We start from the raw sequence: 15726 nt of genomic DNA on the forward strand, positions 1-15726 counted from the left end.
TGTTGTCAGAGCTCAAGTTGCCGTTCAAGTGAAGGTCTGGGGTGCTGGGTTTCTTTTTATACACACACACTAATTAACCAATCAATTACTGAGCACAGGTGAGGATGTAAACTAGGATTGGGCGCATTATATGACCAGGCGACAAAACTTTTGTCTTGCCAAAATCTGACCATTCTGTGTCCATTAACTGATCAATATTTCTGCATTGATGCCAATTTATTTTCTTAACCTAAACCACATTTCGGAGGGGTTCAGCTTTCAAAAGAATAATTTCTACAACCAATGGATGAACTTAACGTCAGGTTATAAGCTTTTATTTACATAACATGGATAAGCGACATAACTTGTCAGGGAGTGTACATAACTCTAGGGAGAAGGAGCCATTCCTAAAGTATCTTTTGCTTCATAAATGGACAGTTTTACTAACGCAAAAATAAGCAGAACGAACAAAGCGTAAAGTACCACTCCAGCGGTTTTTCCATGTTACTGCTGAAATGGTGCAACTAATGTAGGTTTCCTGCACAAACTACAATGAAGGAAATAATTATTTGATCCCTTGCTGATTTGACCCCTTGCTGATTTTGTAAGTTTGCCCACTGACAAAGACTTGAACAGTCTGTAATTTTAAGAGTAGGTTAATTTTAATATTAATAAATATTAAAATAAGCAAGGGATCAAATAATTATTTCCTTCAGTGTATCATACTAACCCGACGCTGTCTTATTCTGTTATCTGAGCCACTCCGGTCATCTTCTGCAAGCTGTGACCTGCCAGATCACTCCAGTGTTTGCTGGGAGAGCCAGAAATCACAACTCAGTGTAAGTCTATGAGAGCCACATTAAATCCAGAAAGAGGCTCTCATAGACTTACATGGAGAGATTGTGACCATTACCTCTGACTTCCGTTCAGTCAGAAGTAGTAATCACAAGATGGCGCATGGGGTTCGGAGCGGTGCCGGGAACAGCAAATGAAAGTGGCTGTATAATACTAGGGTACAGGAACTCAGATTAGTAGCACAACTCCAGAGATGCAATAAATAAAAAAAATGTTGGAGTGCTTCTTTAACAATCCATCATTTATTCTCTAAATCAGATCTGTCACCAGATTACATAATACAAACTGCATACATAGATTTAATTAGACTTAATTGAAAATCCATGTCAGTTGGTGATGTATATGATTTTGATATTAATTTGGAAATATTATACGTCCAATTCAATTACAGATGGATTTATAAAATGCTAACTTCAATATCAGACTTGAAAACTTTTAAAGATGATGAGGCAGGTCTTCTAACATGAATTTGTCAGTACTTCATTTCAGTTTCATCTGAGCCACTAAGACCTTTCACCAAATTTTTTATGCTGAACTTTTGTTCAAGTCCAAATGGATGTTATCAGATAGCAACTAATACAAGGAGAAGTACAAACCACCACTAGTGAAAAATATCTGATATATTTGGATTTTTCAATAAATATTAATGTTTCTATCCACATATGGCAATTAATTACTGAATTTCAGCAACTTTTTTTTTTCGAGCCATGGTCTGATACATGCTTTCCTTAAATTGGGCAGCATGTATCATCTGTCAGGTTTGCTTTATGGATGATAATAATCTGGATCATGGTTTCAAATCTGTCTTATATTTATTTTATCTGGCAGAAAATGTTCAGCAAAATATATATTTAATACAATGCTATTCTGTTTAATACAGAAATGCTGAATACAAAATATAGAACTATATATGCCCCATATACATTGTTTATACAGCATTATCGCCCTAGAGGCTTTGTCCACTACTTTGTCTGTACCACCCATTTAACCATTATTATCTAAAAGTAAAATAATAATATATACTCATCTAACAGCCCCCGTGACTCCCTCTCGTACCACTCGAGCTAGGATCTCCCGACCAGTTCTCCTTGCTTCTTCCTTTGGTAGGGATGGCATTTGACTGTTGCAGCCAATAACAGACTCCAGCTGTTACATGTTTTGTCAATTTCAGAAGAGGAAACCAGCAAGGGGGTGTATAATATTTTTTAGACAATACATGTCTGTTTTTGTTACAGAAAACGTAGTAGACCATGCCTTTAGTTAAGTGCGGTCAGTTTTGAAATTGCATATTCAATGACATTTCATAGTTTTTAAAAAGTGCCTCATTTTGGCTAGCAACATTTCCCTGAAATTGTCCCCCATCAGGAAATAGAAGACAGGGTTAATCACACTGTTCAAGAAAGCAATAGGTCTTGAAATGACATATATGGAATTGATGGTGATCTTTGCTTGTTTGCTCAGCTGCCATTCTTCCATCCGTGATGCAATCCTCATATTTCTCATGATGTGATATGGGGTGAATAAAACAAAGAACACAATTACTGCAACAGATACCAAGGTGAGAGGCCTCTCCAGGGAAAAGGATGTTGGAAGGATTCCATTTCTGCTTTTTAAAAAGCGTGCCATTTTCACGTAAAATACACACATGGTGCAGAGTGGTATGATGAAGCCAGTGATAGTTAGGAACACACTATAAATTAGGCTGGTCGATGCCATTCCAGAACTTCCATAGCTGAGGCATTGGCTGTCATTGCGCAATTCAATAAAAAACAGAATTGGTGCTATTTCTAACAAGACTACAATCCAAACACCAACAGAAATCAAAATGGCCGTCTTATTCCTTTGCATAATATGATCTTTAAAAGGATGCTTAATAATCAAGTATCGATCAATACTGATGAAGGTGAGGAAAAGGATGCTAGTGTAAAGATTGGCATGCAGCAGGTATCTATTGCTGTAACACAAGAACTCATCAAACATCCAGCACCCCTTGGTGTAGCTTTGAATCAATAGAGGAAGGGTGCATAGGAAGACAAAGTCTGATAAGCAAAGGTTGAATAGGTACACATTTCCGCTGTTCCACTTTTTTATGCAGAAAATATATCCAAACATCACTATACCATTGCCAAGAATTCCGAATATAAATTCCAGTGAATATACAGTGGATAGGTAGTATTTCTCAAGTAGGCAATCAACTGACGAACAGTTCGGATTTTCTTGACCCTAGAAGGAAGGAACAAGCATATCCAGAATATGTGTTTAGTTTATGTCATACGAAAGATTTTTATAAGATAAAAAAAATACAAAAAATAAATTTTGAAGACAAATCCTCTCTACTCTAAATTCTGAGCAGGTGCTAAGAGTGTTTCCAGGGCCTAGCAATTTATTCACATGTAGTAAAGAGAAAGTCAGCTCACATAGTACTTGAAGTCCAGCTTGCACAGAACCAGGTGGATCCACAACAGATAATATGCTCAAAGAAAAAAAAGTTGTTGTTCCAGCATCTGTAAAATAGTTCTTTCTTTATTTTAAGTCCATTAAAAATTACAAAAATTACAAAGGTTGCATAGACAGGGCAAGGGAGCAAGACACGTTTCGAACACTCACTTGCATGATAAAGGATGCAAGTGAGTGTTCTAAATGCGTCTTGCTCCCTTGCCCTGTCTATGCTACCTTTGTAATTTTTGTAATTTTTAATGGACTTAAAATAAAGAAAGAACTATTTTACCAGACGCTGGAACAACTACTTTTTTTTTATTAGCAATTGATATCCTATACGAGAAACAGATCATCAATAGGAGATTGGAATTGAAAGCATGAAACCCTTGTTGGTCATGTAAAACCTGCCTCATGGGCAACCACATGTATACAATGCATGAACACAGCAGCCCAATACAATGCTTAATGTATGCTGGGTAATGATGTTTATCATCCATTATTGTACAGTACAGCGCTGTACAAAGGCAAATAAACAGTGAATGGGGCTGCTGTGTTCTGTACCATGCATCATTTAGTTTCAGCCTCTGGCGGAGAGGTTTTCAGTAGGGTTGAGCGACCTTGACCTTTTTAGGGTCGAGTCATGTTTTGCGAAACCCGATTTTTTGAAAAGTCGAGTCGGGCGAAATCGGCCGATTAATGCGAAAAGTCGAGGATCGGCCGGAACATGAAACCCTATGCACGTCAATGGGGATTTTTTTTTAAATTTTCTCTCTCTCTCTCTCTCTCTCTCCCCTCCGTCCCATATTCCCCTCCGTCCCAGCACAGAAAATCTCGTGTTACACATTGCAAATCCCTACTGCGCACAAGCGATAAAATGATGATAGCTGTGCACGCCCCTAACCCCTATGTCATCACTCTGCCCACACTCCTTCATTGGCTGAAAAAATGGTGCTAAACGCGTCATACGAAACGCGACTTTGGCGCCAAGATCGCGTACCGCATGGCCGACCCCACACAGGGATCGGGTCGGGTTTCATGAGACGCCGACTTTGCCAAAAGTCGGCGACTTATGAAAATGAACGATCCGTTTCGCTCAACCCTAGTTTTCAGCTGTTGCATGGAAGTATTGGGTGCTGGACAGCAACGATCTCATATAGAATATTTACGTCATCAATATTTCAGCCCCAGAAAAGCCTTTTAAGTGCAAAAGAAAACATATTCAAACCATAATGAAATATTTTAATTGAGGCACCGTAAGACTTTAATGAGTAAATGAGCATTATGTAGGAATAGAGCTGATAGAACTCTGATCCAGCATCCAGGTCAGTGATACCTGTTCACTAGACTAGAGATCGACGTATCCCTTTACTTTTGGCGTCCCGGAATCAGTTGTTGATTACAAGTGGATAAGCTTGAACTACTGCCAATAAGTAGGTTGTGCTCACAAAAATTACCCGAGTCATGAAAAAATTAAAGCCAACTTCAGCACAAAGCATTGTTAAGTGAAATATGTTGAAATAAGTGATGCTGTATTTAACTAAATCCGACAGGTGTATACAGATAAATGGTCCAACATTTTGACCTTAAATGGTCTTTCTCAAGGATATCCAAATACAGGTAATATGACATAGTGAAAAAGAGAAGTGGTGACATTATGTAACTTCAAATAAAGTATGTACAATATATAAACCTATAAATATATACACATATATTTGGCCATATTTTTACATACACAACTATACATTGAGAGTCATTTTCTAGAGAAACACATGTAAATGATATAGAACTTTATTTTCTATGTATACAGTAGGGAAAATATGTATTTAGTCAGCCACCAATTGTGCAAGTTCTCCCATTTAAAAAGATGAGAGAGGCCTGTAATTGACATTATAGGTAGACCACAGCTATGAGAGTCAAAATGAGAAAATCAATCCAGAAAATCACCTTGTCTGATTTGGCAAGATTTATTTTGCAAACTATGGTGGAAAATAAGTATTTGGTCATTAACAAAAGTTCATCTCAATATTTTCTTATATACCCTTTGTTGGCAATATTTTGGCAGATCACAGCTGACATCAACCTCAAGTCCCATTACTCCGATTGCAACTTCACCAGGGCAATCGGGAAGAGCCAAGGCGAAGCACCAGAATTGGCCTTTCTAATGTGTTGCACCACTTCCGGGGTGATGTTTTTAGGCTGGGAAGGGACAAGGGACCTTTCCAGCCTGATAATATCAGCTCATATCTGTTTGTTTTACCTTAAACAAGCCTAAAGCGCAGTAGAATAAACTTCACATAAAAGGCACTAAAGGGTAGAAATGTTTATAATATGTAGGGGTACTGTGAAATTACATATCTACAGGATATCTTTCTATTCTACAGGGTGGGCCATTTATATGGATACACCTGGGTGGGCCATTTACAAAGTTGGATCCAAAATGGCCAGTTTCAAAATGGCAACCATGGTCACCACCCATCTTGAAAAGTTTTCCCCCTCCCATATACTAATGTGTCACAAACAGGAAGTTGATATCACCAACCATTCCCATTTTATTTAGGTGTACATATACATGGTATACATGGCCCAGCCAGGTGTATCCATATAAATGGCCAACCCTGTATATATATATCTATTCTGAGGGTTCCGACTGTGAATTTACTATACTTGGCTGATTAAATTTTGTGTTTCCTTTGAGATAAGTGTGTAAAAATGGGACGATAAATGGATGGTCCGTGTGCCGTCCGTTTTTTTCTTGCACCCATTGACTTGCTTTGGAGAGTCTCGTTCGAAATATGTAACCAAGCGCAGCTAACTGCATTATTTTCCTCTACTTGATTCCAGCTGAGGAAAAACTAGCAAATGAACACTGCCTCACTGAATAACATTGTATACGCAGATGTGAGCTAACCCTTAGACCAAGTTCAGAATAATGTGCAAAATCGGCAGGTTTTCATCCAGAAAAGACCATTTTTTCATACATGTCAACTGTATGCAATGTGTATGTCCGTTTTGTACATCCACATGGTATCTGGTTCTTACATGAACAATAGAATAAATAATAAAAGGCCAAATATTGTTTCCTATGTTTACAATTGTAATAGATCCATGAAAATTGCATGATAATTGGATGCTAACTCATTGGATTATTATGACCAAGACTGATCCGAAATATGGATCAAAGTAGCTCATTCTAAGATTTATTATATGTAGACCATCGGTCCATGTATAAAAACTTTTGTGAGAACTAACACATTGACTCGCATGGTCATATTCTATCAGGTTTACATCCAGCAAATGGATGTTTAATACACTCGTCTGAATGAGCCTGTAACTGTGTGGTATTAATATCTCGTTTAAAGGTATAAACATTCAAAGTTTGAAAGTTGCTAGTTTTTCTAAATATTCATCAAAATTGTTTTTGTTTTTTTTTAAATGCAAAACATGTCAAGCTAATTTTACCAATACAATAAAGTAAAATGTGTTTTGCAAAAAACAATAGCAGAATCATTGGCACATGTTTAAGCATTAGAGAGTTATTATCATATAGACTGACATGTCAGATTTGAAAAATGGGCCTTAGTCATTAAGGTGTAAACTGGCTTCATCACTAAGGGGTTAAGCTATACTAAAATAATTATATTCTCTAGAAAACCCCTTAATTTATTCTAAGGCTGCCTCTCGGGGTATTGACAGACTTCTCTCCTTTTTTGAGGCATCATTTGTTCTAATTCAGGAATTGCCAAAAAAGTGGGGGGATTGAGGGGGGCTTGAAATGGAGGAAATAGGATGAGAAATTGTTAAAAATGGATCTAATATAGCTAGCATGCCTTTATCCAGAAGAGAAGCTGACAATTTTTTTTTCAATTCTTGGTTAGTATGACATTGTTGGTTAATTTTAGCCAGAAAATTGCACAATAGAGGTACAGAAATATGACCATTTCCTATAACCACAAATATCTCAAACGTGGGAGTGTCTGTATGACTTTAAATGTGAAATTTGCACACAGTGAATTACTCTCTCAAACTGTCTACAATGAGCCATTAAATAATGAAAGCCTATTGACACTCAGTTACAATACCTTGAGCATTGTTTGGTCCTTAATTCTAAAGGTACCGTTACAATAAACGACTTACCAACGATCACGACCAGCGATACGACCTGGCCGTGATCGTTGGTAAGTCGTTGTGTGGTCGCTGGGGAGCTGTCACACAGACAGCTCTCTCCAGCGACCAACGATCAGGGGAACGACTTCGGCATCATTGAAACTGTCTTCAACGATGCCGAAGTCCCCCTGCAGCACCCGGGTAACCAGGGTAAACATCGGGTTACTAAGTGCAGGGCCGGGCTTAGTAACCCGATATTTACCCTGGTTACCATTGTAAAAGTAAAAAAAAAAAACACTACATACTCACATTCTGATGTCTGTCACGTCCCCCGCCGGCGTCCACAATGTCCACTCCCATGGGTTAGGGTTTGGATCCCTTTATCACCTTGATGGTGGGGGGTGGCTTATGGGTTAGGGTTAGGGTTTGGATCCCTTTCTCACCTGGATGGTGGGGGGTTGCTTATCAGTGTGTATTCTTGTTTTTTCTATTAAAATGCAAGCAAATGCATGTGCTTAAAAATGCATGCGTTTACATAGACAGCAATACGTTTTTTTGCGGCAAAAAAACGCATGCGTTTTTTTGCAGCAAAAAATGCCTCTAGAAATTACTACATGTTGCATTTCTGCAACCAAATGCAAGCATAGAAACGACGCATGCGTCGTCAAACGCAGCAAAACGCATACAAATAAAACGCATGCCTTTTTAATGTTAAATATAGGAAAAAAAACGCATGCTTTTTTTGCGCTACAACGCAGCAGCAAAAAACGCAAATGTGAAACCAGCCTAAGGCTACTTTCACACTAGCGTCGTATGACGCACGACGAATTGCGTCGTTGCGACGTACCAATGCAAGCAGTGAAAGCGCCTCACATACGGTTCCAGCCGTGCATGCGCGGTCGGAAATGGTGGACACGACGCACCAAAAAATGTTACATGCAACGTTTTTTGGTGGCGATGGTCCAACGCAACACGACGCAACCGTCGCACGATGGTTGCGACGTGTGTCAATGCGTCGCACTGCGTCGCTAATGCAAGTCTATGGAGAAAAAACGCATCCTGCAAGCACTTTTGCAGGATGCGTTTTTTCTACAAAACGACGCATAGCGACGTGCAGTGCACGACCCTAGTGTGAAAGTAGCCTAAGAGAAATCTATGTTGGCTCTTAACTTGCTAATGGGAGTGAAATATAAAAAGCCCATTTTTTTTGCAGATTATGGATTATTCATGTAACCTCTATTATTGCATGTTCCTTTAACACCTAAAAGTAAACCTCAAACCCAAGTCAAAATTTTGCTTATACATAACTAACATCTAGACACCATACCTGGTGCACTGCTTTTGATCCCGACTTTTGCCTTTCCCAATTGTTGAGGTCGCTTTCTCTTTGTCCTAAGTGACTCGATATAATGAAATGTATGAACCTCCACTGCTATGAGCTGGACCAGCACTGATGATGTTCGTAAAGGCAAAAGTAGAGATTAAAATCAGGACACCAGGTCTGCTATCTGCACTAATTATGTATAGGCTTATTAGAATTGCTAACTCTTAGGGTACCGTCTCACAGTGGTACTTTGGTCGCTACGACGGCACGATCCGTGACGTTCCAGCGATATACTTACGATCTCGCTGTGTCTGACACGCTACTGCGATCAGGGACCCCGCTGAGAATCGTACGTCGTTGCAGATCGTTTGAAACTTTCTTTCGTCGCTGGATCACCCGCTGTCATCGCTGGATCGGTGTGTGTGACACCGATCCAGCGATGTGCTCGCTTGTAACCAGGGTAAACATCGGGTTACTAAGCGCAGGGTCGCGCTTAGTAACCCGATGTTTACCCTGGTTACCATTGTAAATGTAAAAAAAAAAACCACTACATACTTACATTCCGATGTCTGTCACATCCCTCGCCGTCAGCTTCCCGCACTGACTGTGAGAGCCGGCCGTAAAGTAAAAGCAGAGCACAGCGGTGACGTCACCACTGTGCTGTGCTTTACGGCCGGCACTGACACAGTCAGTGCGGGAAGCTGACGGCGAGGGACGTGACAGACATCGGAATGTGAGTATGTAGTGTTTTTTTTTTTTTACATTTACAATGGTAACCAGGGTAAACATCGGGTTACTAAGCGCGGCCCTGCGCTTACTAACCCGATGTTTACCGTGGTTACCTGGGGACTTCGGCATAGTTGGTCGCTGGAGAGCTGTCTGTGTGACAGCTCCCCAGCGACCACACAACGACTTATCAACGATCACGGCCAGGTCGTGATCGTTGGTAAATCGTTTAGTTAACGGTACCCTTACTCTCCTTCTCATTTTACAGCTCCTCTATTTTCAAAACATCCTTTGGTCCACTTTCAGTATATCAAAATTATTATGTCTGCAATCAGTCACTAACCTCAACCGTGAAGCTTGTATGGCATAACCTCAACAGTGAAGCTTGTATGGCATAACCACTGTGGTCAATGATTGCTGCTTTAAAAACATGTACCACTGTGTGAGAGGGTTTAACATTCCCACTGTTGATTTGTTCTGCCCTGGCTGATTCTAAGAAACTTGGTTTATGTTACATCTTGTTGGTGATTCCAGTATGAGTCTTATGTAGCTCCATCCTGTTAGAGAGCTGAGATTACTTTGCAATTACCTGAAATGCTGATTTTAAAAGTGACATATGCATTGCCAAAATTTGTTTTGGAGCTATGGTTTAATGGTGCTACAAGGTGCAGATGTCCCACACCTCAGTGAGGTACAGCAGCTCAGTGAGGGACAGGTACCAGTAGTCTATGAGATTGTTGACTCTGCATGTTATTCTGTGCATGGAAGACCAACCCGTTGAAGGCGAGGAAAAATGCCAGAGTGTGTGAAGAGTTCAGGACACCAGATGAAGTAGCCAAGATGCAGTGTCTAGTGAAAGTGAACATTATTAACTAAGGAGGGGACTGTGAGTGTGGAACCATGACCATCAAATAGGCAAAATGAGAGAATCTCACTGTTAATAGAGTAAAAAGAATGCTATGCCCAAGATGTCTTATCATGGGAAAGATCTAAGTATATGTCCATATTGTGGATCTGGATTGTATTGCTGAGCCGTGGCATGATGCGACCGCTCCGCCATGAATCCAGGAGACACTGAGCTGAGCATGAGAACTCAGCTTCAGTGGTGATGTCAGTGAGTTCACCGGAGTTTATAGTCAGTTTTCATTTTGTGTGCCCAAGAAATATTTGTTAAATTGTCCAATTATATGAAAATTGTCCTCCCATATGTCCAAGTAAATCTCAATCGATGCCAGACCACATGGATTGCTTTTTTGCTAAAGAATTGCGTGCCCTCAGATACCTAGCCATTATTATTTATTGTAAAGAAAATGCAACATTTTTTAAACCAAAATGTATCATATTTTGTCAGTTTTTGATACAACCAACTCACCCTATTGCTAACTTTGGGAGAAATTAAATAAGATTGTGACTTTGTCGAGAATTTTTCCAGTAGCACCCTGATCAGGATTGTGAGAAAGGGCAAAATTGTTCAAAGTTATCTAACCAAACTTCTTTAAACTTCATAAGTGATGTTTGCTTTTTTTTCAGTTATCATTTTTTTTCAAAATTGTTCAGAAATTATTGAGGCATTGGAATTTCAACATTAGAAAGAAAATAAGTATTTCCGAATCAGTTTAACGTTTGCACATCAAACGGTTGTCGTCCGTATGTTTGATTAGAAGAACTCTTACTACTCCTTGCAAAGTCAGCTCTTCTCCATGTGGCTGGCCACCTAATGCAAAGCAAGATAGAAAGTGACATTTTTTTTTAATTAAACCAAATTTCTTTGAATTCTGTAAATAAAATTTAATGACAAAAAAAGATGATTTTTTTCTTGAAATATTAAGAAATGTTGGTAGCTGAGGAATGGGCATGTTAACTGGGAAATATCAGTTCCCCAATAGGTGAAGCCTTTGCACAGTAAATGGTTGCCTTCTGCATGTCTGACTAGTGACCATTACGCACTCTCTGGAGAGTAAACACTTCTCTATGTGTCCCATGCGTAGGTCAGGTCATAAAGAGAAACATTATCAGAAAGTTTCAAATTGTTTAAAATTTTCAAAAGCAAATTATTTTAATCCCATTCTTTTACAAAATTACCAATTTTAAAAATGTTTGATGCAGCAGCCCCAATTTCAATAAAAAGTAAATGACAAGATGCAGCAGATGGTTTGCTGATGCAAAAATTGCTGCACATCAGAAAACAGAGTTGCTCCAACTAAAAAACTAGTATTAGTCACACTTAGACTGTAACCTTGCTCAAGCAGATTGCCTGAGCCCTGATCCCATGGATTTGTGGGTCAAAAAATTGGACTAATGGCAAGAAATTGCACAGTTTGCTTTGGGCATACTATCATGCCTAGTTCCAGTATAATGTAAAAGACGATGTTTAGAACGGCACATGCATTTTTTTACACCAAAGTGGACCAGGTTATCCGCTATAAGTGTGAAAATATTTGTCAAAATTAATCATCATCTTGTGCCATGGACCAGAACTGACTTTCTGCCATTGTCGGCTGATGTTAATGGTTAAATCGGTTGTGCCATCTATTTGCCTATCTGTCCATTGACTGTAATCAACACCATTCTCCTTCAACCAGAGCCAATGGATCACACTTTACCAGACATATCCTGCTTCTGCTGGGGCTGCCATTGCTGGCCGTAAACTTCCAAGCATTTTAAGGTTTACCCCATTTTATCTCCCTACCGTACTGCTTCTGCCACAGCCACTTCACAGCCATGCCAGCACACATCTTCTGCTTCATAGTGTTTGACTGTACTGCTGATTCTGGGACTGCCACTGCAATACTGGAAATAAATTCTTAAGCAGCTTCTTGCCTGCTCTGTCTTAAAGGGAATCTGCCACCAGGTTTTTGCTATGTAATCTGAAAACAGCAGGAGCTAGTGGCTGAAACACAGATTTTAACAATGTATCACTTATTAGGCATTATTTTTTACTTACAGTAAAGGTTTTGTCATCAGGACATTATCACGCCAGAGAGGCAACGGGAGATTAGGGAGGTTAATAAGTGGCTCAAGAATTGGTGTAGGAAGGAGGGGTTTGGGTTCCTGCAGAACTGGGCCGACTTCTCAGTTGGCTGCAGGCTCTACGCTAGGGACGGGCTGCACCTCAATGGGGAAGGTGCAGCTGTGCTGGGGGAGAAAATAGCTAGAAAGTTGGAGGAGTGTTTAAACTAGGGATGGGGGTGAGGGTACTCATTTTATAGGAGGGGAAGATAGTGCAGATAGAGACCTGGGCACAAATAAGGAAGTTGGGGGTGGCAGTGGCATGGGGGGTGGGGTTAGAACAGTTAGTAATTTAAGAAAGAATAGAGGTACAGAGAGTAACATCAAGTGCATGTATACTAATGCCAGAAGCCTCGCCAACAAAATGGATGAATTAGAACTAATGTTGTTGGAACATAATTATGATATGGTGGGGATATCTGAAACATGGCTGGATGAGAGCCATGACTGGGCTGTTAACTTGCAGGGCTATAGTCTGTTCAGAAATGACCGTACAGATAAGCGAGGGGGAGGGGTGTGTCTGTATGTAAAATCTTCCTTAAAACCCATCCTGCGTGATAATATAGGTGAATCTAATGAAAATGTAGAGTCCCTGTGGGTGGAGATAAGGGGAGGGGGAAAAAATAATAAATTACTGATAGGGGTTTGTTATAAATCTCCAAAAATAATGGAAGCAATGGAGAATATCCTCGTAAAGCAAATAGATGAAGCTGCAACTCAAGGAGAAGTCATTATTATGGGGGACTTCAACTACCCTGAAATAGATTGGGGAACAGAAACCTGCAGTTCCAGTAAAGGTAATCGGTTTTTGACAACTATGAGAGACAATTACCTTTCACAACTGGTTCAGGACCCAACAAGAAGGGGGGCACTGCTAGACCTAATATTAACCAACAGGCCAGACCGCATATCAAATATAAGGGTTGGGGGTCACTTGGGGAATAGTGATCACAAAATAATAAGTTTTCGTGTATCCTTTAATAAGATGTGTAGTAGAGGGGTGACAAGGACACTAAACTTCAGGAGGGCAAATTTCCAGCGGATGAGAGAGGATCTTGGTGCAATTAACTGGGACGATATCCTGATCCTGAGACATAAAAGTACACAAAGAAAATGGGAGACGTTTATTAGCATCCTGGATAGGACCTGTGCACAGTATATACCGTATGGGAATAAACATACTAGAAATAGGAGGAAACCAATATGGCTAAATAAAGCTGTAAGGGGTGCAATAAGTGACAAAAAGAAAGCATTAAGAGAATTAAAGAAAGTAGGTAGTGAGGAGGCATTAAATAAATACAAAAAATTAAATAAATTCTGTAAAAAGCAAATCAAGGCAGCAAAGATTGAGACAGAGAGACTCATTGCTAGAGAGAGCAAAAATTACCCCAACATATTCTTTAACTACATAAATAGTAAGAAACTAAAAAATGATAGTGTTGGCCCCCTTAAAAATAGTCTGGGTGAAATGGTGGATGAGGATGAGGAAAAAGCCAATATGCTAAATGACTTTTTTTCATCAGTATTTACAAAAGAAAATCCCATGGCAGCCAATATGACTAGTGATAAAAATTCCCAATTAAATGTTACCTGCTTAACCCAGCAGGAAGTACGGCAGCGTCTAAAAATCACAAAAATTGACAAATCTCCGGGCCCGGATGGGATACACCACCAAGTACTGCAGGAATTAAGTACAGTCATTGATAGTCCATTATTTTTAATCTTTAAAGAGTCCATAATAACAGGGTCTGTACCACAGGACTGGCGTATAGCAAATGTGGTGCCAATATTCAAAAAGGGGACAAAAACTGAACTCTGTAATTATAGGCCAGTAAGCTTAACCTCTACTGTGGGTAAAATCCTGAAGGGCATTCTAAGGGATGCTATACTGGAGTATCTGAAGAGGAATAACCTCATGACCCAGTATCAGCACGGGTTTACTAGGGACCAATCATGTCAGACTAATTTGATCAGCTTCTATGAAGAGGTAAGTTCCAGACTGGACCAAGGGAACCCAGTAGATGTAGTGTATATGGACTTTTCAAAAGCTTTTGATACGGTGCCACACAAAAGGTTGATACATAAAATGAGAATAATGGGGATAGGGGAAAATATGTGCAAGTGGGTTGAGAGCTGGCTCAGGGATAGGAAACAAAGGGTGGTTATTAATGGAGCACACTCAGACTGGGTCGCGGTTAGTAGTGGGGTACCACAGGGGTCAGTATTGGGCCCTCTTCTTTTAACATATTTATTAATAACCTTGTAGGGGGCATTCAGAGTAGAATTTCAATATTTGCAGATGACACTAAACTCTGCAGGGTAATCAATACAGAGGAGGACAATTTTATATTACAGGATGATTTATGTAAACTAGAAGCTTGGGCTGATAAATGGCAAATGAGCTTTAATGGGATAAATGTAAGGTCATGCACTTGGGTAGAAGTAATAAGATGTATAACTATGTGCTTAATTCTAAAACTCTGGGCAAAACCGTCAATGAAAAAGACCTGGGTGTATGGGTGGATGACAAACTCATATTCAGTGGCCAGTGTCAGGCAGCTGCTACAAAGGCAAATAAAATAATGGGATGCATTAAAAGAGGCATAGATGCTCATGAGGAGAACATAATTTTACCTCTATACAAGTCACTAGTTCGACCACACTTAGAATACTGTGCACAGTTCTGGTCTCCGGTGTATAAGAAAGACATAGCTGAACTAGAGCAGGAGCAGAGAAGAGCGACCAAGGTTATTAGAGGACTGGGGGGTCTGCAATACCAAGATAGGTTATTACACTTGGGGCTATTTAGTTTGGAAAAACGAAGGGTAATGGGTGATCTTATGTTAATGTATAAATATATGAGGGGACAGTACAAAGACCTTTCTGATGGAACTCTCTGCCGTATGATGTTGTAATGAGTGATTCATTACTTAAATTTAAGAGGAGACTGGATACCTTTCTGGAAAAGTATAATGTTACAGGGTATATATATTAGATTCCTTGATAAGGCGTTGATCCAGGGAACTAGTCTGATTGCCGTATGTGGGGTCGGGAAGGAATTTTTTTCCCCATGGTGGAGCTTACTCTTACCACATGGGTTTTTTTTGCCTTCCCCTGGATCAACATGTTAGGGCATGTTAGGCTATGGGTTGAACTAGATGGACTTAAAGTCTTCCTTCAACCTTCATAACTATGTAACTATGTAATTGTCAGGAGTAGTGATGCTGTGAGCAGTCTTCAACCAGGCCCCGTTCTCTGATAAGCAGCTCCCTTCCGATAGACAGTGTACA

At 39.8% G+C, this 15726-nt stretch overlaps 1 protein-coding gene across 1 annotated transcript in view; it reads right to left on the reverse strand.

Moving 5' to 3' along the window:
* Positions 1-316: 316 nt before the first annotated feature.
* SUCNR1 (succinate receptor 1) overlaps positions 317-15726 on the reverse strand; it is a 30488-nt gene continuing 15078 nt past the window's right edge. Inside the window, exon 3 of the mRNA XM_077290747.1 lies at positions 317-3057. Within this exon, the coding sequence (XP_077146862.1) occupies positions 2125-3057 (933 nt within the window). The 3' untranslated portion in view covers positions 317-2124. The remainder of the gene's footprint in view (positions 3058-15726) is intronic.

Source organism: Ranitomeya variabilis, chromosome 2 (genome assembly GCF_051348905.1).
Source record: "Ranitomeya variabilis isolate aRanVar5 chromosome 2, aRanVar5.hap1, whole genome shotgun sequence".
Lineage (NCBI taxonomy): Eukaryota > Metazoa > Chordata > Amphibia > Anura > Dendrobatidae > Ranitomeya > Ranitomeya variabilis.